The sequence below is a fragment of the Puma concolor genome, chromosome C1, assembly GCF_028749965.1.
Source record: "Puma concolor isolate L17-30 chromosome C1, mPumCon1.1.hap2, whole genome shotgun sequence".
NCBI lineage: Eukaryota > Metazoa > Chordata > Mammalia > Carnivora > Felidae > Puma > Puma concolor.
In genome coordinates this window covers 162,455,800-162,480,683 of record NC_141674.1, presented here as the reverse complement: position 1 = coordinate 162,480,683, position 24,884 = coordinate 162,455,800, and the positions used below count along the sequence as shown (strand labels likewise).

General features: G+C 41.3%; 1 protein-coding gene across 10 annotated transcripts in view; it reads right to left on the bottom strand.

Annotated features, from left to right (window-relative positions):
- The window catches only part of RAPGEF4 (Rap guanine nucleotide exchange factor 4), a 290,032-nt gene that overhangs the window by 143,580 nt on the left and 121,568 nt on the right, over positions 1-24,884 (bottom strand). Inside the window, exon 1 of one of the 10 annotated variants that reach the window (XM_086718915.1) lies at positions 22,303-22,473. The exons of 8 other annotated variants lie outside the window; for them this stretch is intronic. Coding sequence is in view for 1 of the 2 variants with exons in the window: in XM_086718914.1 (XP_086575040.1) it covers positions 22,303-22,319 (17 nt within the window). In the remaining variant the exon portion in view is untranslated. Of the gene's footprint in view, positions 1-22,302; positions 22,474-24,884 lie in introns of those variants that run through there. One more of the 10 variants, XM_086718914.1, reaches the window with a different exon arrangement.

Below are 24,884 nucleotides of genomic sequence, written 5' to 3'. Positions count from 1 at the left end.
GTATGCAGCTAATCCAGACAAAAAGGATTCTCCTTCCTTCAGTGAAAGTGTCAAGCTGAAAACGACACCATTAAGGACAGACATGGGGACAGCCCAGGAGGGAAGCAGCCAGGTGAGTGACTCTAAATCTGGACCCCAGCTCTCAGGTGGATCTTGTCTAACCCTTCTCCACCCACCCCCAACCCCTCCAAGTGATGACATTCTGGCTTGTCCCCTGCTCTCTCCTTCAAGGAGAAGTGGGCTGCTCCAGCCTGTCTGCATCCCAGGAAACTGAAATGTCTGGCCAAGTGACTCTTCATCTCATCTGTGGGTGTAAGGAAGGAGCTGGCCAAAGGGAAGGATTTGAGTCTAAGAGAGTATGTTGACCAGAGACTGTCTAAATGGGCCCACAGAGTGAGGCAGGCCCGAGGAAGGGAAGGGGGTGGGAGAGATGTTGCAGAGAAGAAAGGAAGAACCAGCGCTATTCCAATAGAGCAAAGAGGTGCTGGTCTGGGTGATACCAGTGCTGGCCAGCAGGATGCGTTCACAGGGTGCAGGATCCGGCAGCTCCATGACACTCCTTCCTGGCTCTCCTGTGTCCATGCCAGCTCCTCCTTCCTCAGGAGCGGACCCAATCCCCATCTTGATGTTTACCATGATCTCCACCTCCCTTTCAGATCTTTGCCTCCTGCTTTGAGGATCTTCCACCTTGATGCTTGGCCCTCACACCCGCAACTCCTGGATAGGAATCCTCCTGGGACCCACATCCCTCTTCTCAGCTTCCATCTACTTTCCCAGACCAGACCCGACACGCTTATGTGCAGGTTGCTCAGATGCCCTGGTTCCAGCCTGTAGGCCTGGCCCTCTAATTTTGCCAAATAACACAGCTCCTCTCCCCGAGGTCAGCCTGAGGGCCTCTCACCCTCAGTCTTGTCATGCTGCCAGTCAAGCCTCTCACCTGAAGTATGACACACGACACTTTGCGCACTGCAAAGTTCTGTACACATGCTATTTATAAGCACTGAATGGGGGCGCCTGGGTGGCGCAGTCGGTTAAGCGTCCGACTTCAGCCAGGTCACGATCTCGCGGTCCGTGAGTTCGAGCCCCGCGTCAGGCTCTGGGCTGATGGCTCAAAGCCTGGAGCCTGTTTCCGATTCTGTGTCTCCCTCTCTCTCTGCCCCTCCCCGTTCATGCTCTGTCTCTCTCTGTCCCAAAAATAAATAAAAACGTTGAGAAAAAAAAAAAAAATTTATAAGCACTGAATGTAGTTGCTACGCCAGGAAGCTAAGACATGCAGTGAAGAAGGAAATTCCAAAGATAACTCTCATTTAAAAGCCTCCCATTGAAATGAGTGCTCACCTTTGTTTTGCTGAATTAATGTATCCCAATCTGGTTCTCAAGAGACCACTAACCGGGGTGTGGTTTGTCTTTTTGGGGTGATAAAAATGTTCTAAAATTGATTGTGGTGGTGGTTACACAACCTGCTAAAAGCTATTGAATTGTACACTTTAAGTGGGCAAATTGTATGGTATGTGAATTATGTCTCAATAAAGCTGTTTAACAAAGAGAAAACACCATGTGGACTTCAGGATGTGCACCTAACCTACTGAATATATCCACCTGGCTGCCAGAAGGAGGGATCAGAAAAAAGATGCAGAAAAGTCATTTTCTGGAACTTCTGGGTACGCTCTGCTGAAGCATACACCCTGATTTACCTGCATGAAGCCAAGTCTGACCATCCCTCCCGCAGGCAGCTCCCCACACAGGAGCATGGAAAACCAGGAGAACTGGTGTGCGTAGGCTTCTCTGTGCCTATAGCATGCAGAGTTACGCCTACTTTCTTCAGCATTTGATTTTTCCAAACAAAAGGAGAAACCGAGCACATAAAACCCAACAGTGAATTGATGAGCAACTTTGCATATATATAGAATTTCCAGGCAATAAAGCATGCTCTCCAACAAGCTTGTCTTTGTTTGGGAGAAAATTACGCTTTGCTTTCTCACAATGCCCTCTGCCAAGCCCGGTGTGCCCTCCTAATTTAAATTAGTCTTTCAATTGTATGATCTTTCCAAAGGAAACTAATTTTCACTACGCTCATTCAGGGAACTTAACCAGAACTTGAATTTTTTGTTGGGGGGAGGGTGGCAAACCCATGTGGTAAGGTTTTCTGCTTTGCCACAATCCTGAGATTAATCATTTTTAGAATATCTATAAATATTATTTTGATTATGTGAATGCCTTTAAATAGCTGTTTACAAAAAACTCACAATACTGTAAGACTGCAAAGAAATAAGCCTAATATAAAATGTGAACAAGAGAATTAAACACAAATTGCACAATTATATTCTAATTTGTAGATTATAATTCAGTGTTCCATAATGATTTATCCTGAAAATACGTTATCTTAAAAAAAAAATTAAAAACTGATTAAGATAACTTTTCTCACAAATCCTAAAATGCTTCATTCACTGGGTAATTTCATTCTGTGCTATCTCAATGAGGACATTTTGAATCAAAGACCTCAAGAAGAAGGTTAATAAATCTTGACAGCTTCCTTAGATTCTGTTCTCTTACTTACTGTTCGTTAAGTTCTGTATGAAGTTCAGCAGTTCACACAATCTGGCATAAAAATGGAGGATTTAAAAAAGAAGTTTAAAACTTTGATTTCTCAGAAAATGCCTTAATGGTGTGTCTTTCTCAGTGCTGAGTTATTTCCCAGAAAAGGCTCTATTTTCACTATAATTTTCTAAAATAAATCTGATAGAAGAGAATACCATGGCAATGGGAAATGTGAGAAAGTTGACCAAAGTGGGTTAATTTTTTTAAACTGTCATAAATATATAGCATATCATATAAATTCATTATCTGGACAAGCCAATCATTCTGAATGACTTTAAAGGAAATTCTTGTTGGTTTTGTTTTTCTTTTTTGTGGGGGGGGGGGGGAGTGTTATTTTTATTCCTCCTCTCCCCAACCATTTCCTTCCATATACAAAAATAAGATAATCATCTCTGAATGCCCTCGGTGACCCAAGCATATAAATTCTGGGACAAATTATGTCAGGATAAAATTCAAAATTGGCAATCTCAGAGAACCAAGTTAGAAGTAGATCTGCTGTGTTTAAAATTAACCATTTTAGTAATAATTAAAATCACATAAAATTGTGAACAAAAACTCAGGAAATATGTCTTTTTTGGCCTGTTCATGTAAGTTACAAATCAACACATGCAGTTTATCTCAAGTGAAGGGTGCACCATGAACTCTCCCCAAAAGCAGAGTTGGTAGAAAGCACTCCTTGGATAGGGAGACTGCAAGGATCAAACAGGATCTTAGACTCCTTGCAAATACCTACTGGCTCAGTTGTCTAGCAGTTTGCCAATGGCAAGTTCCAAAAAGCCAAACTTTTAATTAAATACTATGGAAAAGTAGCATGCCACATGCCTAAAACAACAACAACAACAACAACAACAACAACAACAACAACAACAACAACCAACAAAAAAAGAACAACGGCCCCAAACACCACACACCACCAGAATGGCTCATAACAGGACGGGAATCAAGAATAATCACTAAAAGCAGAATCCAACTATTGCCTCAGAAAGATTAAAAACAAAGAATAGAAAACATGAACGCAAAGGGCTTCAGGGATGCTACCAGAGAGCATTTAAAACAGACCCAGAAAGTAGCAACAAATCATTCTTCTCTCCCACCTTCCCTCACATACCAGAAGCTATAGGGAGCTCTTTAGAGAAAATTCAAAACACAGTTCTTCTGTTTGGGATTCTTTGAAGACTACTCAATGTACGAAGCACCAATCAGCCAATGAACACGCAGAAAGTTCAAGTCCAATATTATGATAATTGTTATGCAATATTCATTGCCCACTTCAAAGGCCAAAATAGTGTGTGCAGATGCCTGTGTAAGAATGAGTGTTTAAAAAAAATTTTTTTTTTAATTGAGAGAGACAGAATGAGAGTGAAAGCGGGGAAGAAGGGCAGAGGGAGAGGGAGAGAGAGAATCCCAAGCAGGCTCCATGCTGAGCATGGAGTCCAACATAGGGCTTGATCTCACAACCATGAGATCACGACCTGAGCCGAAATCAAGAGCTCGAACTGACTGAGCCATCCAGCCGCCCCAAGAGTGAATGTGTTTTAAAAGTTTGGTACAAAGTGGAAGAAGAAAACAGATGGCAAGACACTGATACCATTATTCTGGATTTCTCTGAAATGCCCCCTCAAAGCAATGACAGATTTCAGCACCTGCTCATCACAAAGTCACAGATGAGTTTTCTCTTCTCATTAAATCCTCATTCTTGCAGCCAGTCTTAACAGCTCGTGGAAGACTAAATTCCTATTCAGATTGAAATGAATGTATCATGTTTTTCCTATTTGTCCGGACAGAGTCACTTATATGTACTTCCAAAATAAACTTTTTTTTTTTTTTTAACGAAGTAACTTTTTTACTCTCTCCCACTAAACCCTTTTCCCTGGAATAAAAAGAGAAAGAAGGAAAAGTGTAAGAATTAGAATTGGAACTTTTATAAGGCTTAGCTCTGATAGTGTACCGTAAGCCTTGCAATAAAAGGGAGCTTAAAATTTGGAAGTCATTACAAGAAAGCAATATTGCAAAGTGCGAAGAACCCGGAATCGCGGGCTAGACATGTACCACTGTGAGGTGACTATTTTTACATGAAACCATCCAGGATAAAGTTGTAAATGAACTTAGGTCTTTATACAAATCTGTATAGGAATGCTTCAGACTCTAATGTTCTCTACAGACTACTCCACACCAAATACACAGTGAGCAGATTCCTGGAAACAGAGGACAAAGTGAAAAAAAAAAAAGTGGTGCAGCTGTGTATGGGTGAGGCTATGGATTGATTACCCTGGAAATTACGTAGAACTGACAACTGTGACAGGTCCAGCCCACCATGCATCTTTGGGGGCAGAAACATTTTCTCTGATTTCTCGTGTCTTTAAATTCAAGAATGTGAAAGAGGTATTTGTAATAATGAAGTAAAGCAGGGATTCTCAAATAGCATCTTTACCAAGGATCTGGGTGGAATCTCCTGTTGGCTTGGACCTGAAAGATCAGACTGTAGCATTGTAAACGTCAATGTTTCAATGAGTGGGGGCTGACACTGGAGGTGCATTTGGAAGTGAAAAGCACGCTGACGGGATTTAGCAACCATGCCTGAAAGGACTCCAGTCTCAGTAAAGGTGCTTTGGCTTCACATTGCTTCAAGCCTTTCAGGCAATCCTGGAGCCCTTTCTTCCGAAGAAGACAAAGAAAGTTAAGGTTGCCCTGACCAACTGCATCATATAGAACAGGACAGTGGCTAATACCCTGTGCCCCTGAGGACCTAACTAAATCAAGAAACTCATTTTGAAAAAATAGAAATAAAGTTGTCATTACATTAAGAAGAAAGAAAAAGAGCTTGGAATCCTGAGTCACAAAGCCTTGTGCTCCACTGCCATGGTTAGAAGCAGCAAGCAATCTGGGGAGGTGCTTTGCAAAGTACTACTGTTTCATGATGGCTCAGGAATGCTCCTGAGCCCTCCCCAACTTCCGTTGTCTTTCCCACAGGACATCAGGTGGATGCTTTCATCTCTTGGTTCTAAATGAACCTCAGACTGTGCCCTAACCCCTGCAGTTCTCCCCCCAGGACTGAGAGACTTGCACCTCTAGGCAAGTGTGTCTTTGCTCAGCTTCCCCCTGTCTGGTCATGCTCATTCTTCACAACTCCTAACCATGGATGAACAACTGACTGCTGCCGTCATGCTCTCATAATACCCTGTGCAGATTTCTAGCATCATCTCTCTCTGGTAGACCATACACTCCTATTTGGCAGGAACCACACCTTACTTCTCTTTCTAGCCCCAGCCTGTCCCATGGTGCCTGACCAAGAGTGGGACCTTGATAAAGTTGCCTGCACAGATGAATATGTAATGAGTTGCTATCAATATATGGGGCATTTTTCAATATAAAGGTATTTTTAATTTTCTGTTTTTCTCTTTCATTTATAGGTTCAAAGTTTGAAGACCTGTACATGCAAGAATGCCACAGCTGAACCACAACACACAGAAGGCTGGCATAAATGCGTGCTAGCCTGGCCAACACTGTGTCCTATTCGTTTTATGGGCATCTTTTAATTTGCATTCCTCTAAAGAGAGCTTGAAACTGGGACTTGTATGTAGCTTATTTGGGAGGTGAACCCAGGAAGCAGGAGTGAAGGGCAGGAAAACCGAGGCAAGGAAGGAAGGTTAAGACCGGAAAGGCTGTGTTACTGAGCTGGTTTTCTTACTGGGGACCCTTGTAGAACGCATCCCAGATTTCTGTCTCCAAAGCACAGGAGTCTGGGGATTTATCTACAGACTCTCATTCCCCATTATTTGAGGAGTACTTCCCGAGCACTAACTACCGCCCTCCAAACTTTCCAACTATCCTGAGTTTAGGTTGTGCAAGCTCTTGTGGTTTAGGGGAAAGTCCTGAGGCGCCAAGGCAGGGAACAGTTTAGGTGGGGTGTTGACTGCGCAGGAGCTATCCATCCCAGCTGCAGCTGAAATGGAAGGTAGGCCAGGCACACATTTAACTATAAAGGAACTAAATAAGGTCTTGCATCATCTTTTCCAGGACTATGCAGCTAAATAAATAACTTGATTCCAAAACACAATCCATTAATCCATAAAAAGAAAGTGCTTCATGGGATGATGTGGATGTCCTAGCTAGACCTTGGGGATAGAGTTCCCAGGGGACCAGGTGACATTGTTAGCTTATACTTGGTAATATCTGAGATTTATACATCTCATTCAGGCCCCCAACCAGCCCTGACTCCCACCCTCTACCTTCCCTTCCATCCCCCACCATTCACAGGACAAACAAAAGGCTGAGAACTGCCATACATCTTTTCTCATGTGCTATGATTTCTTTTCACCATGTAAATTGGTCTTGGTGGTCATTTTATAAAAACAAGTGAAGGCAGCAGCAAAGAGGAGAGAAGGGACTTGCCGATCTGAATAAGTTCAAGCATTTACAGATAGCTTCTTCCCCTCTCCTCTCTGGGGCCCTGATAATTGATTAGGAGGAATTCCTATCCACCTTCCATGGTGGGGGAGTCTACTACAAATGACAGCAAACTTCTACTACTTAGCTTTCTCCAAGTATATTTGATAAAGCTTCTTATATTCATTATCACTGGAATTTTCTATGCCGATGGGAAAAAGGAGAGACCAACTGCAGAGTTTTTGTTATTTTTTACCTGAACCTCTGTACTACACTGTTCTTTACTCGGTAGAGATGACGTCAGGCACCCGCCCCACCCCTCCTCTATGCACGTGCACCCTCCATGGATGCACCCCATCTGCTCTGCTCCCACCACGCAGAACAACTGTCAATAAATTTGGCCTTTTGTTTCTTGCAATCAGTCTCACTTTTCCAACATGCGCCTTTCAGCTTCATACTGGCCCAGAATTTTGAGATACACAGATGTCATGGCAGTGAGATGAGGAAAAGGGACATAAAATCAGAAATCAAGGCTAGCTTCTAAAGAAAGGTCTTTTATGGAAGAGCACAGAGGATGTTTAGGGCTGTGAAAATATTCTGTATGACACCATAATGGTGAATACATTTGTCCAAGTTCATGGGACGCACAACAGCAAGAGTGAACTCTGATATAAACTAGGGACTCTGGGGGATGATGGGTCAGTGGGGGTTCATCAGTGGCAACAAATGTTACCACCACGGAGGGGAATGTTGATAACGGGGGGGGGGGGGGGGGAAGAGGGGAGGGGAATGCTGTGCATGTGTTGGGGCAGAGGGCATATGAGACATCTCTGAACTTTCCCCTCAATTTTTCTGTGAAGCAAAAACTGCCCTAAAAAATAATGTCAATTTTTAAAAATTAATAAATAGAGGGAAAAAGAGGAGGAGAAGGAATAGGAAGGAAAGGGACACAAAATATACATCAAGAGACTGAGTGAAATCAGAAAACACCAAGAGACACGTGCCTGAAATACAGTATCTATCAGATGTCATAGGGCAATGTTTTGAAAGTGCAGGTAAGATCTCAAATAAGAAAGATAAGAAAAGATATAAATCTAGTCTGGCTTCAGGGATGTGTGACCCACACAGCCACCCTGAGCCCCAGAAGAGCCCTGTGCTTAGTTTAATGCTCTGCTATCATCTTGGAACTCTTCATAAGTTTTAAACAAAGGCCCCATATTTTCATTTCACGCCAGACAAATTATGTATCCGGTCCTGAGTAAAAGAATAGGAAATGTGAAATAAGATTGTTCCCTTGCAGGCTAAAGCCAAACAAGAAAAGTATTTGCAGAGGTATTCCCAAAGCACTCACTCCGTGCTTCTCACTAATTCATGTGAAGTGGTCTCTTTTGGTTTGAAGATTCTCGGAATTTCAGATTTCCATGTGCCTTGTCACATGCATCCAGTGAACTGACAGGTGGGGTAGATTAGCCCTGAAAATAGGAAGTCTCATGGATGAAGTCCTAAATGCATGATATTCTAAACCCCCTCCCTGGTTTCCTTATTCGCAGAAGTGAGGAAATCATACCTCAAAAAATAATCACTGACCATGCTTCAAAGTAAGATTCACTTATACAAAGCCTAACTTCACTATGAAGAAAATGCGTGGAGAGTCTCCCATAGTGCAGCCTGACTAGAAATCGACTTTCCTAAGAGAGGGCAGAAGAAGCAACAAAAGGTCTCCCAGTGGTCCCCAAGGACAACTGTGGAAATGGCTGTCGCCATTTTTGACTCTGAGCCTTGGCTCGTATCAGTCATCAAACTTCCTCTCCTTAAATAGAGCCACTACAAATGTCACCACCAGCTTTCCTAGGACAAAATCAGGGATTTGGCGTCAGAACCTCAGCTGCCAAAATAAAAACCCTCTAAATTACTTTCAGTTCCTTCCTTCCATGACCTCTGTTCACTGTTTACCGCTGTGATGGTTGTTCAAGCCTTGCTCTCGATCCTGCAGGAGCTGGCCCTAGTGGCTTTTTAGCTTGACAGCTGTAAAATATTAATGCATACCTTCTTCTTTCTTTTAGGGCTACAGAAAAATACTCAATGTTCCCTGGGTCATTCTCCAAAAACCTGGTGGATAGAGCTCCAGGTATATACAAACAACCTTAAACAGTTTTGCAAGCTATAGTAGGTTTTCCTTCACAAAATCTGCTAAGAGAATCCATTTATTATCTAGAAGTTTAAATATTGGCTTTGACCTGAATTTTACAAAATGTCGATCCATATTTAAAAATTTTTATTGCTGACTGACACTAAAAAGTAATAAGCTAGACATAATCATAGATGCACTGGTTAGCCTGAATATATGTATACATATAGATTTGATTAAAACTCATGCTTGTGCATAGACATGTCCTCTTATGAAACCTTGTTCCATCAGTGAAAATTGCAAGTTGAAATGACCTCCATGGGAGAAGAGGCACTTGTTATTTGGATGCAATCCTAATTACAAAGTAGCTTGATGAATAGAGACCAAATACTGCCCATGTTTATAGCAACAGGATATAATTTGGTCTCTCAACAATTGAAATCTGTTTGTAAGCAAACAAGACCTCTTTACTGACATTATTACCATGCATAAGTATTATTGCCAAAACCTTAACAATGGAAATCCAGCAAAAAATGGATTTCTTTCGTTATGAAACATGCCCCCAAAGATGTTAAAAGCCCATTAACTTCAAAGTGGACAGTGCCATGTGATCTCTTCAAGGAAAAAAAATCAGTGCCACAACTCTTATAACTTTATAAATATTAAAAAACAGATTTTAGTTTGTGAGTTTTCATTCAAATAGATCTTTGACATGACAAATATGATTTTATTGGTATTTAACATTAGGTCCAAACTATCAATCTCAGAAATTGTTTGTCAGCACGCACTCTTTCCTTTCCTTTTCTCCTCTTCTTTCCCTCAAGGAAGGGGTGCCTAGGAAGTCGATTAAAGTTCATCCTTATCACCCCATAAGTGGTTTCCAGCCTCAGGAAGATGGACGACTGGGCTCTTCGCCAGATCAAATTCCCCCCATTAGGCACTTGGAGAGTATGAAGCATCCAGCAGTTAACTGGCTCTAGCAACATGAAATCACCATTACTCAGACACATGAGGGAAACTCTTTAAAAAGACTGCTTTCCATTTTGAATTCGACCTTTCATAGAAGAGAAGAAAAATATTAAGTTGGTCATAGCAAGCCAGGTCATAAAGCTGCTATTGCAAAGGCCATGGTGGGTTCAAAACAAGTTTTCAACACTTACATATAAAGGTAGAAATAATATCAGGGAATCAGAATCACCCTTATTTACCAAAGGTAAAAACTGAAGGAGGTAGAAAATCAACTTATTTGTCTGCAAATGAAAGATGGAGCTAATACTAAAAGTCTCCGATCTACTTTCTGCCCACCAACAAATTCCCTGCTTCCTTCACCATGGAAATAAGTACTAACGATTTCACTAAGCAGTTAACTCTCAATTAACACACTGTCTAGTCAACCCCCACCATAGGGTCTCTGTGAGGTGGTGCTGCTCAGTCAGCTTGGGCAAGTCCCTTCCTTTTTTTTTTTTTCCATCTGTAAGGGCAGGAAGGGGAAAAGTAGAACAAAAACAATTCTTTTTTTTTTTTTAATGTTTATTTATTTTTGAGAGAGAGAGAGAGAGAGAGAGAAAGAACGAGTGGGGGAGGGGCAGAGAGCAAGAGAGGGAGACACAGAATTTGAAGCAGGCTCCAGACTCTGAGCTGTCAGTTCAGGGCTCAAACCCATGGACTATGAGATCATGACCTGAGCCAAAGTCGGACATTTAACCAACTAAGGCACTCCCAAAAACAATTCTTAAACACTTTAAAGTTAAAAATTCTTTAATTCCTCCAACTGTTCTGTGTGTCTCTGATTAACACCATACCTTTCCTGTGCACTGGTTAATAGCAGGCAACCTTCTGATATTAATCAGCCACTTCTCAGTATCTATTTGTTGCTAAGCACCTGGGGATACACTGAATGAAGATATAGAACCTGATCCTCTACAGCTTATACTCTAGTAGGAGATAAAGAAAAAACTAGAAATTATGATACAAATAGCAATGATAAGTACTCCTGATACACATCTGTACAAAGTGCTATGGGAACTCAGAAAAGAAAAAAATGCATTTGGGGGAATACAGAAGTTTTACGAAGGAGATGAAAACCAAGCAGGGAATTGATAGCTTGCATGAGTTTTCTAAGCAGGAAAAAAGGAGGCTGCTTTTCCAGACAGAGGGCACAGTCTGTGCAAAGGCTCAGAGACACAACAAAGTTTTACAAGCACAGGAAATGGTGAGAGCAGATGGTCATGGTCAATATAAGGAGTTTCCTAAAGCAAGGAACAGCAAATTTTCTTCTGTGAAGGGGCAGCAAGTAAATATAGGAGGCTTTACAAGCCACACAGTCTCAGTCACAACCAGTCACTTCTGCCATTATACCTAAAAGCAGCCATAGATAATATGTGAGTAAATGAGTGCAGATGTGTTCCAACAGAACTTTATTTACAAAAACAAGCAGCAGTCTCAATGTGGCCTACAGGCCTTGGTTTTACATCCTCTATCCTAGAACATCAGGAGATAAGATTATAAAGGAAAGTTCATAAACCAGATTCAAGAAGTCTCTCTAGGCATCACAGAGATGCTTGGGGGAAATACTACCTTTTCTTTTTTTAAGAAAAGGGTGAGATGATAAAATTTGTATGTGAAAAATGATAACAGCAGCATGGAACATGTACGTTTTTGCACCCAGTATCATTAAAATAAAAGCTATGGTATTTCTTTACCTCATTATACACTGATATTCTAAAATTAAATCTAGCTAGGGCATGCTTTCCCAAGAAAACTTAGGAGTGGGATTCTTTTCAACCAAGTAAGCATCTGGAAAACACTTTATATAGTATACATCATGCCCCACTTGGTCCGAAACACCTGGCAAGAAAGAAAGAAAGAAAGAAAGAAAGAAAGAAAGAAAGAAAGAAAAAGAAAGGAAGAAAGAAAGAAAAGGGATAATAAAATCTTTACCTCTTTAGTAAAAGCATTGCCTATAAAACTAGTAGACATCACAGTGGAGACAGGAATCTGACTTCTGTCTGATAAAGGGCTACAAGGTTGTACTACATAATCATCTGTAGGTCTGGAAATGTTTCACCTGCTATAAGTAGCATTGCCCCGTGCACAAGCAGAATTAACAAAAGGAGGGGGAAACTGTAAGGAAGGAAAAAAGGCAACATTCATAGAAACTTTATTTCAAGTCACATAGTAAAAAAAAAAAAAAAAAATTATTTATGGCTGGTTCATGTCAGGGACTGTGTCGAGTGCCAGGTCACAAAAGTGAGCAAGAGACTTCACTCTCAGAGTTCATAGCCTAGAGGAGGCATTGGTAAACATTTTTGTAAAGGTCTACATGGCAAATATTTGAGAATGTCTGATCAGTAGGGTCTCTGCTGCAAATGTTCAATTTTCTGATTGTAGCCCCAAAGCACCCATACGTAATAGGAAAACAAATGGGTGTGGCTGTGTTCCAATAAACCTGTAATTGTTTGCAGATCCCTAGCCTAGAGAAAGAAAGACATTAAATACATCATTGAAAATAAGTCACATCATTGCAAATATGCAAAGCTCTTGAAGGAGAAGCACAGTCTAGAACACATGTTGGAGAGACTGGACTAGGCTGGGAAGGTCCAAGAAGGTTCCTGTGAAGCTGAGGATGTGAAGGAGTGGGTAATTAAGACAGTGGGAAAGAACAGCCCAGACAGAGGAACAGCAGTGCAGAGAAGCAGAGATGAGGTCGGGGTTGGGGGGACAGAGGTAGAGATGAGAAACGAAGAGTAGCCCCCCGTAGAAGCATCTGGAAAACACTTCACATCATACATCTCAGATGCAGCTGGAGTGAAGAAGCAGCCAGGCCACTCAAGGGCGCTAAGCTGCAACAGCTATCTTAGATTCTATTCTGAGGCAAGAGAAAACCATTTAAGGTTTGGAACTCAGGCAGAACTTGATCGATTTGCATTTCTAACAGATTTAGAGGTGCTGGTGACAAGAGGCTGGAAACCAGGACTGGTATGCCACGAAAAAATTGTATCTTACGTTGGCTTCCACTGAGACAGACCCTGAGACAAGGTCTTGGGTTCACAGAGTGTATTCGGGGGGTGATCTCAGGAAGCACATGTAAGAAAGTGGGGAAAGTGAGGCAGGGAAGAGAGAAAAGCCAATAATGGGGATAATGGGCATATTAATGAGTGGATTACTGCTGCGGGGAACTGGGGTTCCATCTCACTGGGGACCCACTGAAGAAGTGAGTAGAACAAACCTCAACAAGGTCTTGGGGAGGGATGAGGAAGCTGGGGCATTTATCCACCAACCCTCACCCCTTATCTGTTGAATGCTACCCCAGAGGCATCAAATCCTTGATAATTTTTGGTTAGTTTGTTGGCTATGATGATCCCTCAACAGACAAAAGCAGAGAGACACAGATGCTCGAGGTAGGAAGACGCCCAAGGGCAGATGTCCACTGCCGCTGCAGATGAATTCAGAAATAGGCCAAAGTATATGAAATTGGGCAACAACAGGGTTTGCTACAAATTACTGCTCAGTTTCACTAGAAAGTAGGTAAAGCAAGAAAAATGCAAATGATTTTCAAATTCCATCAACATTTCCTAAATAAATTTCTCACTTTTTATCAAAAACTGAAGCCTGCTAAGCTGATGTATGTTGCATGTGTATTTTATCGGATAAAACTGATGGCATATCATGGGGACCATATTCAAAATATTTAACAAATGGAACAGCAAAGGCACTGACCATTCCGAATGGGCCGTGATCCCTTGCAAATTCTTTCGGGGCCTTTAGGTGTGGACGCACTGAACACCACTGCTGCCATATTTTCTAAAAATGCTCCCAGAGTAAGGTAGGAATGGAACAGGGAAGGCTCAAATGCAAATGTAGAGTTTTTATGTAAGGGGGAATTGATTTTGGATCTGCAGCTAGGTAAAGCTTGAAAAAGAAAGTGCGGCCTGACCCAGTGGCATGAGGAAGCCAGAGGGATCTTGGATGAGTTCCTTCAAGAAAAAGCCTGTCTTCTGGGCAAACTCAGCATTGACATTACAAACATGAATCCAAGACAGGAATTCCAATGCATGAACACTATCTACTGACTGCAAACACAGGTTTTCTAACCAATCTGCCTCCCTGCTGCAAATGGGGAATAAAAGTGCTAGTTATCCAAATTACAGTCCAAGGTCAACGTGAGATTAAGGTCTTGTATCTGAAGGTAAAATATTTCAAACCGTTTTCGTGGCTTCCAACTTGGAGACACTGTTATCGTAGTGGCCTCCCAGCAAGGAACGGCTTTATACATTTTAACAGCTCACTGCTGGCTCCCTGGTCCTGGGGTGGAGTTACATGGGTAGAGTAGAATTTAAACACTGTGATCACAGGTCACTGTTGTAACAAAATTGCTGTGGTGGCAGTTTAGTTGCTAGAAGAAGCCTGATCGATGAAGACAAAAATTGGTCTGGTACCAGCTGTTGTCCCAACACCACGCGTCCAATTATTTTGCTGACTGTATATATCACTCCCCTCCTCTACTCAAAACTGACTCTTACACATGGCTTGTTCTTTTCACTAACCTAAATACAAGTTAAGGAAGGATTGGACACTCTGGCCTTCTTCCATACCATATTTTGCATCTCATTTTCACGCTGCCTGAAGTTAGATTTGGGTTGGGCTTTCTGTGGTCCTAACAACCATGTGAGCATTGATTCTGTGGCTGAAGTCCTCCCTTAGATACCGCTAACTGCAGTAGGCTTCTAACCAAAACCACCTTTTCTAAAGACATCTTCTAGGAGAGTGAAAACATCTGGGTAAAAACTTCACCAGGTATTTACCCAGCAGACTTCTTAATGACAGGCCCTATTTTCCTTCTTCTGATGTATGTCTGACCAAGGAGCTGATCTTCCTTTTCACAGTCTTCCTCCATCTCTGATTTGAATGTTTTTTACCTTTTAGCAGAACAGGCGTGGCCTCAGGGTCCTTGAGGTTGGGGTAGCTTCTTTTTACAGATAAAACTCACTGCTTTTAAAACAAACCTAGTCCTGATGTCTCCCCATGTGCTGGGTCATCTGCTTCCCTGCCCCTCTCCATCCTTCCAAATCAGTGGACAATCAAAAGGCAAGTTTAAAATTTAATGATGTAACATGAGGAAGCACAATAATTTGACCTGAAGCAACTGAATGTAGGAAAATGGCCCTAATGCTCCAAGAAGACAGCACTTCAGAATTCCTGGATCTAGCATCTGGCTTCCTAACAGTGGGGTCGCATCTCACTTAAACTTTATTCAGCTTTAGAATATAGATATAACAGATATTATCCTATCCTCACATTTGTCGATGGAGAAACAGAGTCTCTGAGATGAAGTGACTCACACAGTAATGAACTGCAGGACCAACGTATAAATGCAGGTCTTGAGATTCTGAATTCCATATGCTTCTCTCATAGCACATGGCCTCCACCCTTCTCCTCCTCCAGTAGCTTCACAAGGTACTTTCTGAAATTCTTTGTGGCTTAAATTAGGTCTCCTTGTCTTTCAGATAACATGAATTTTTGTCCTAGTCATCTCTCTAAAGTTCCTGCACTCTGTTAAGCAACAGAGTAAAACATGCCCTAAGTGGGGCCCATTAACTGAATAATAAAGGCAAAACTGGGCCCATTCTGAAGGCAACCATGGGGTTAGCTACCCACAGAGAACATGGGACTCCAAAGAGGAATTCATTCCAGGTGGATACCCACAGAGGTTTAAAGAGATTAGGAAATGAATATGAGACAGACAGAGATAGCAAAATAAATTCAAAACTGAGGAAAAGAACATTAGTTAAATAATCTCAAAGCATTTCATACTGTGCACACCGGGACAGAAGATTAGCCCAGAAATAAACTTAATAAATTTAATTTGAGAAATTTAATATAAATTTACAAAAAATTACCAGATCTACTTATCAACGGCTCCTTATTAAAATCTATGAACACACCACATACGTATTTTAACACTTTCCCATCTGTATGTACAAAAGAGCTTACGGGCAAAATCCATGAGAAAAAGGGATTTCTCCCCCTCGTCTCAGCTTACTGAACACCACAGGGTGGCATTTTCATTACCCATTCCCCCACCTTCCTCCATCATCCACCAGACAGGAGCTTCACAATGGTTTCATAAAATGTTTTAAATGAAGGTACTTCATTTAAAGGCCACTGATGAATTTCTCTGATAAGGCATGCACAGTATTCTCTCTCCATGCAGATCCACGGAAATACATAAAAAACCCTGCAAACATGATGGAGTACCACTAATGCTAATAATAACAATTTTCGCATTTTGCAGTAACCAAGTATATGTTAACATAAGAGAAAGTACTATCTCATGTAAGCCCTACTGACAAGTGAGATTCTGTCTTATTGTCCTTGTTAGAAAAGAAATCAAGTGCTGATCTAGGACTTGCACCAGGGAGCACAGGCTGCTTCCTTCTGTTTAGAGGAAGTGCTAAGAGCCCCAGCCCAAGGGCATTATGTTGAATTCCAGTTAAAACTGTAGGACAGAAAATAGAACAATAACTTTTTCGTGTCTGGCAAGACTTCATCTGTCATAAATATACGGAATATTGATGACAAATAGGAGATAACCGATTTGGAAACTGCAAAAATCACTCACTTTTGTCATGAGAGAGCTCATTAAGAGCCTCATCAAGTCACTCTTATTTATATATAATTAAAATATGCTTTGATTCCCCAGAGTACAGCATATTAGAAAAGAAAATTCTTTTTAAAAAAAATTTTTTTTCAACGTTTATTTATTTTTGGGACAGAGAGAGACAGAGCATGAACGGGGGAGGGGCACAGAGAGGGAGACACAGAATCGGAAACAGGCTCCAGGCTCCGAGCCATCAGCCCAGAGCCTGACGCGGGGCTCGAACTCACGGACCGCGAGATCGTGACCTGGCTGAAGTCGGACGCTTAACCGACTGCGCCACCCAGGCGCCCCAAAAAAGAAAATTCTAACGGTGAGAGAAGGTACTAAAAGTAGGCCGTTGAGAGCTGACCATTGAGGAAGGTCAGACAGAAGAACTCAAAAAGCAGAGCAGAAAAGCCTGTCAACCATACACGTACCTACAAGCTGGGGCACTTATTCCTGCGTTAGGCACGGGATAATAATGATTGCTTATGATAACGTTCCGGAGTTAAAGATAAGGATGTTCATTATACTGTTTTGGGAAGTAGAAGCCATTTTTAAAAGCTATATCTCTAAATTAGTTAAATAAGAAACACTATGGTATATAACGGGTTTTCAGAAAACTTGACCAACTAGAATGATTCCCATGTTAAAGGTTCTGAATAATAACAATGGCTAAGAATGAACAATGAAATGAACTTGTCTGTGTGTCCTGCTGTTAAAGCTTTGCATTAATTGTCTCACTGAATCCTAACCACCAGACCAGGAGGTAGATAATTTTGGTATCTGTAGGTTACAGATGAGGAAACTGAGGAAGAGGGAGGTTAAGGAACTTGCTCAAGTCATCAGCTAGTGAGTAGAAGTGCCAGGATTTGAACATAGGCTGTTTGTTCCAAAGCCAAAACACTGGATTTAGCCGTACCCGTTTTTAACGGTTGCGTTTCTAGGCCTTTCCCTAATATCCAACCATAGGAAAACCCCAGTTCTCAAAAGCGCATTTATAAATCAATTGTTTGAAGTTCAGACCTTACATCATTCATTCAACAGTCATTTCTTGAACATCAACTGTCAGGCACTGTATTGGGTGCTAGAAATAGAGAAGGACAAAACACGACTCCCGCCCCGAATGAACTAACAGATAAAAGGAAGACGGACATAGAAACAATTAACTACCATACAACGTGCATTTGTGGGCGGTCACTCTCAGGTCAAGGAAGATGCGGTGCCATGTCTGGTGGCTGGTAGCCTAGAGAAGCACTTTTTATAGTGCACAGGCTCTCATGAAAACTAAGAATAGCCCTGACCTCTGCACCTCCCTAAGCTACCCTGAGGTCTAAGTCCACCAAAGCTCTGGAGGCAGCAGGGAAGGGGTGTGGACAGTAGCACCTGAGTAACATGTTATGTTCACCCATCTTTAATGATGGACTCTCTGGTTCCAGTCAGCAAATGGGCATGAGATTCCCCCACTCTATTCAATCTGCAGGTAGGGGGCCGCCCTGGCCAGCTATGTACAATGCCTGGTTCATCTGCAGGCTGAGCAGGTATGTTTCCCGAAAAGTATGGAAAAAAACCTGTCTCCTGATCCATCATAAAAATAGACCAACCACTACCAAAACAAAAAAAGAAAAACTTCCATTACGCCCACCTTTGGTTTCCTGAACACTCTCTTTGGGAAGCAATTCTGTGTGCTCTTCCCAGAAAACTTAGCTGCAACTTTCCTATATTTATATATATATTTAATGAACTTCACAAATAATACATTCTCATTGTAAAAAAAAAAAAAGTTATAAGATGCAAAGTCGCTATGTGCCCCAGCTGCGGTTTTGGTCCTTCTTGGAAATGGACGAAGTAGAAATAGGTGTCCTGCAGCTGCCACACACAGAATCCTTCTGGATCCAACCTCACATGGACACTAGAATGTCTTGATGTAAGGAAAAGATGAGAATGTGAATGGGCCCATCAGCAACCATTCATCCTCACTTTGGGCACAAGCAGGACAAAGAGAAAAGAAAATGACTGAGGGAAACTGGGAGGGAAGAACCTAGACAAAAATGATTGTGGGATCAGAGCCCAAGCGTCACCTCTCCATCTCTAGTTATGTGTCCCTGCCTCTCTAACCTTATGCTTTGTTTTTTCACACAAGGTGGGTGTGGAATTAATTCATTGCCAAGTGCAGATTCTAATGCAAAGAGCACCAACTTCAGTAATTTGTTTTAACAAATTCAAAGCCCAACTCCCACAGCCAATTTGCAATGCTGGCTGAGTCACGGAGGGGTCACAGACAAGGTTTCTCAGTCTATTTGCCTCTATTCTTAGGGATCTTCTTAGAGCAAGAGAACAAAAAATAATGAGGATCCTATTCACTCTGCAGGTTTTTAATATGTTTGGAATTAAACAGCACTATCTTCACAACAGTTAGTAGAGTCACTGCTCTCCCAAGACAGAAGGTCCTTCATACCTAATGCTCCCCAGGGTCTTAAGAACAGTCACAAAGAAAGAGATTCAGACCAGCCCTTGGCTAGGTGTATTCCAAGATGCAGGCAGCAAGGGCAGAGGGAGAGGTCTTTACTCTGAGAGGCACACCAAAGTGTGCAAGAGGGCTGGGTCTAATTGGTGTCATAGCCCGACAAGGTATAAAGAAAGCCTGGAAGAGGAAGGTTTGTCTGGAGTAGGGAGTGGCTTGTCATCTGGGTCTTGGACTGGACTTTAAACTCTTCTCTTTAAACTCAATGGCAGCAAGGAAATCTTTATAAATAAAGATTTATATCATCGCACTTGTACATATCTTCAGCTGTGTGACTGTTGAATTAGGAAAGAAAAGGTAGCAGCTGAAGGGCTAAGGAGGAAAGACCTGGAGCCACTCTGATATCTTCTAAAAAATACGGTCCCAGGACCGTATTTGTAACGAATAGAAGACAGTTGAGATGTCTTGGCTTCCAGAATATTCTCTAACAAATTCTTTTAAATTCTAATTGTCATCTTAAATGTACATGTATGCACACACACAGTGGCATCCCTCTGAACCAAGGTTTCAGTAGGACACATGAGAATATTTCAAGACAAGATGAAAATAGGACGAATCTTAGAGTTCTTAGGAGTCTCCCAATGCCTAGTCTTGAATATCAGCCATTCCTCTTTTGTCTGACTATATTGAGGGTGCAATCATGGACACGTTGTAGTCACTGTGGAAAAAAATCATTGGACTTTGTATTCAATGATTTACACTCTGTCCTCTAAAGTAGCATCTCCAATTAAAGAGCCCCATTACCTTCCCTGAGCTGGTGGTGTATTATAACAATCAATTGCATTTGACTAATGCACCCAAGGAATGGGCATTCAATAAACGTGTTCCAGTCAGCCTGAACTGTTCATAGACAACGAGAGCCTAAGTGAGGTGGGGTTGGCAACACCGCTGCTGCTTGGGAAGCTGGAAAGAAAAGCAAGAATTTGCTCAGCTGTTCAGCCTCTCGGACAAGATTTTGAAAACATAATCTCTAACTCAAGGCAAAGAGAGGGCATGTTTGGTGACACAACAGCTTTTACTTTTTTGTGCAGGACAGTATGACTGCAACAGAACCCCCATGAGTATTAAATCCTACACTATAAGAAATACACAACCAGGGCTTGGTAACTAGCAGACCATCCAGATGGCTTAAAAAGTTCCTTAACCTAAAAGTTGTAAATTGTAAAGACAGGCATAACAATGCTGCTACGATTGCTCACCAGAAGCCAGTCAGTCATATATTTTCAAAAAGAATCCTAGCTTTGCACATATATGCCTCTGAAGAGTTGTGTTAACAGGGACTAAAAGTACCAGTAAAAACCATTTAACAGTTAACATATATTTGGTAGAAACAATAAAGCTGAAACAAGGTGATAATCTATACATTAGAGAGGTATAGTTGATTCCAGGAGAGAAGGACTGTAGAAACTAAGTTACAATTTAGAAACTAAATACAGGTATTTGAATTACCCAGGTGTCTCAGAAATTGGATTTTAGATTTATGTGATTTTAGTTCTCACATCTTTTCATGTCACCTCAAAGGTAGGTGGTATGTCACGAGAAGGATATGGGACCCAGCACCAGAAGGCTTGCTCCTGGGCTCTGCTTCTCTCCTGTTGTATGGCTCAAACAGGCTGATTAACTTCTCTAAGCTTCAGTTTCTTTATTTATAAAACCAGTAACAGGACCCTAACCAACTGCCACCCGGCCCTCCTGACTGGGAGGATTAAAGAACCATGGAAGAGTAAATGGGAAAGTGCTGGAATACACTACCTTCACAAGAAATGTTTTTTGGATCCAAAGGACTCGTTTTAATATATATTTGCCTTGGATGATCATTTGCTTATCTCCATAATGCTACCATCTCAAAAAAAAGTTGCAACTCCCCTGTGGAATTTCCTTCAGTGCCAAGAGCAATTTGTTTCCTCCTTTTGTCAGAATGTATAATATCCCTTCAAATGAGGTCTAGGAAATGGGGACCTTATTTCCATTTTACAACTGAAAGCCTAGGCACAGAAGGGTTAAGTGATTTACTCAAGGATATAAAATGGGTCAGAAGCTGAGATAAATCATCTAGATTTTGTGCCTCACCCTCCACAACACTCCATCTAACCCTGGACTCTGGGAGGCATTTCTCCAAGTTCTTGAAAAGCGATGTCCTGTGATTGCCACATTTCACTTGAGTCAGCTCTCTCTCCGGCAGACAGCATGCCAATACCCATCAAAACACTCTGCTGAGAGCCTCCACACCTCAAAAATCAGGAAAAATGGAAGGCGAGTGAATTCACAAGTTTCCCTTTTGAGCAACATTCTGAAACTCGAATAAGAAAAGTCTTATTGACGTCTCTAATTCCTGCAAATTAGCAGGGTTTCAGATATGATACAGTCTGGTTTGATAATGATGGAACCTTATAGGGAGAAGTAACTGTCTCTTTTTTTCGCCTTAGAAGATATATGTGAGGGGCGCCTGGGTGGCTCAGTCGGTTAAGTGTCAGACTTCAGCTCAGGTCATGATCTCACCGCTTGTGAGTTCGAGCCCTGTGTCAGACTCTGTGCTGACAGCTCAGAGCTTGGAGCCTGCTTCTGATTCTGTCTCGCTCTCTCTCTCTCTCTGTCCCTCCCCCACTCGTGCTCTCTCTCTAAAATAAATACACATTAAAAAAAAGTTTTTAAAGAAAATATATGTGGCTTTTTGTGAATTAAAAGCAGTGGGCCACTGGCCAAGCTACATTTAGGTAAGTTATCTGAATCCCAAGGCTGGCAAGTGGCGTTTATTTTTCTTATTCTAATAGAAATAAATATACAAGTTTTATACCAAATTTTTAAATTGAGCAAAAGGTGCTACAGCTCTTTTGAAAACATTTCAAAGGTTTTGATCAAAACCTAAATATTCCCAAGCTACTCATCCAAATAGCATAATCCTTAATATACATTTAGTTTGATGGCTTTACACAGGATTTTTATAGACTTAAATATCAACTTATAGATAGGATAAAATCATAAAATCATTTTAGGAATAAGAAACAGGCAAAAGATAAATAACCTCACCGGCTATATCCATGCATATAAAAGCAGAATGCTGGTGATATTCCTGGTCACTCTAAGACATTCCACAGCAACTGAAATGAGCCATTACCATCTAGAATTAATTATATGGGTTTCAGAACTTTGTAACTGAAGCCATAGCCCCATCTTAGAGCTCGTCTCCAAGGTTGTGGCTGCTCAAAAACAGGAATAGGAAAACAAATCCTGACATAAACCGATACAGGCCACAGCTGCTTAAGGGGGATAAAAAGCTTAAAGACTGAGCTGGCATTTTTTTCCCTCTCCCATGAAGCTTTAAAGTCTCCACAAGTTTAATTGGACCCTAATTTCAAAAAAGATATTCTGGACAGCTTCTCAAAATTGGGAACTGGCTTGGTAATATATATATACAAGATATAGATATAAATACATCAGCCACATACATGTGTAATACAGCATAGTGTACAGGGTCCTGATGTAAAATGCATTCCTACTTTGGGCTGCCATTCTAGGGGATACCATAGAAAAGGCTTAAAAAGCAGTGCAGCAGATACCCTCAATCCCTCTAATTGGTAAGCTCAGGCAAAAGCAGCCGTGACAGCATAGGGAGGCTAGCTGGGAAAGAAGTGGGAATAAGAGATGAGGAGGTGATTCCAGGGGAGTGCAGTACCCCCGGGGTACCAGAGTTTCCAGGACGGCTCCTAGTTTGAGCTGATCATTCCCTGGGAGCGAGGAGTTCACCTTCAGGGCGTCCCCAGCTATTAAACACCTATGATTTCCACTGCAATGTCTCCATGAAGGGTGTCAGAAATAGTACCTACAGCTCAGGTGAAAAGATATTTTATGGATTCTTTTCATATTTTATATTGTGTGAGCATATTGGAAGTATGTGTGAGTATATTGGAAGTCTGAACTTCCAGGCTTCAATTTAGATATTGGACATAATCCCTACCCTCTAGCTGTCTATATCAGACTGAACAGATAAACAAAAGAATCCCCATGCAAGAACAGAAATATAATGACATTAGGCTGAATATATGCAATTGCCACTTTTGTAGGCCCAAAGTGGTTGAATATTAGCAATTTTGTATGGCTCAACTTAGTAAAAGTCACCAGATGCAGTGAGGGATCAAATGGCTTAGTGACTGGGCTTGCAACTTGAAGATTGAGTCGAGTTGTTCTGAACACACTCTCTAGTCCTATATACCCCACACAGTGACATGGGTGAAGATATCTAAATACCAGAGACCAATTTTCTGTGATTTTCAATACACAAAATCTAGCATTAACTCTTTTCAAGATGTTGGCCTTCCTTTGCTTTCTACTATTTTCCTCAAAATATACAGGTATAAAATTACCCATAGGGGAAAGAACTTTTAAAATATATATATTTTTTAAATGTTTATTTTTGAGGGAGAGAGAGAGAGAACACGCATGAGCAGGGTTGATTTCCTATGATTTCTATAGGGGTTGGGGCAGAGGGAAGGGGACAAAGGATCTGAAATGGGCTCCATGCTGACAGCAGAGAGCCTGATATGGGCTCAAACTCACAAACTGAACCGTGAGATCATGACCCGAGCTGAAGTCGGATGCTGAATCGAATGAGCCACCCAGGTGCTCCAACAAAAAGATTTCTAATATTTTCATTGGGGAGGGTCAAAATAGTGCAGATTAGTTGTTTGTTTTTTAACTTGTTGCTATTCACGAGAACACAATACATAAATGAATTTATCAAGGCTTCAGGCTTGTTTTTTTTTTTCATAATAAACTTTCTATTTGAAAAGAATTTAATTGTTTATGAAGAGCTTTCCCGTTTTATCTCACTTAGGCTCCCTAAAAATCCATGAGCTAAGGATTAGTATTCACACTTTACAGAAAAGGAAATGAATCATTCTAGAGATTCTCATAGAGGAGAAGAAAGCCAGTTTTGTTTTTTAACTTAACCTTTGGCTTCCGAATAAGTTTTTGGTTGGCTTCAGATTTGGTACCATAAACACTTACTAAGCACCTACCAGATGCCAGGCCCTTGACTGGCTGTTTTTCCTGGTGTTATTTTTCATTTTTTGGCAAACACTTTATTTAGCAGGAAGTCAAGCCTTTCTGAAGTATGCAAAAACTTAGAAATCAGGACATTCATCTGGGTCAAGAGTAGATATCTCTGCTTTTAGAAAAAAATTATCTGAAGAGCCCTTCTTCTTCACGTAGGCTACTTTAAGCCCTCTCAAGTGCCATTCACATTAAAGAATAAGTAACAAAGATGAGACCTAGGTTGTGTCACTTAATTGGCCTTGGGTAGTCTCAAGTTGAAGAAGTGTTTCTGGGACTTTAAAAACAAAGGACTCAAAACCTCCTATGATTTAGACAAAGAAAATTTTCCTTTTCCACATGAGCTATGGACAATATAAAGTGATGATACTAAGCTCCTGTGCTAATAAAAGTGCCTTTTGAAGAGGCTTTCTTGGGTGAACACTTTACCATTCTCATAAATCTGTCTTGCTCACCACTCTACAGATTATGCCTAGAATAATGCCTGGTACACAATAAGAGTCAATGAATGAATGGAAATAAGCACACAGATAGCTTAAAGGGACACGGGGTAAAATGCC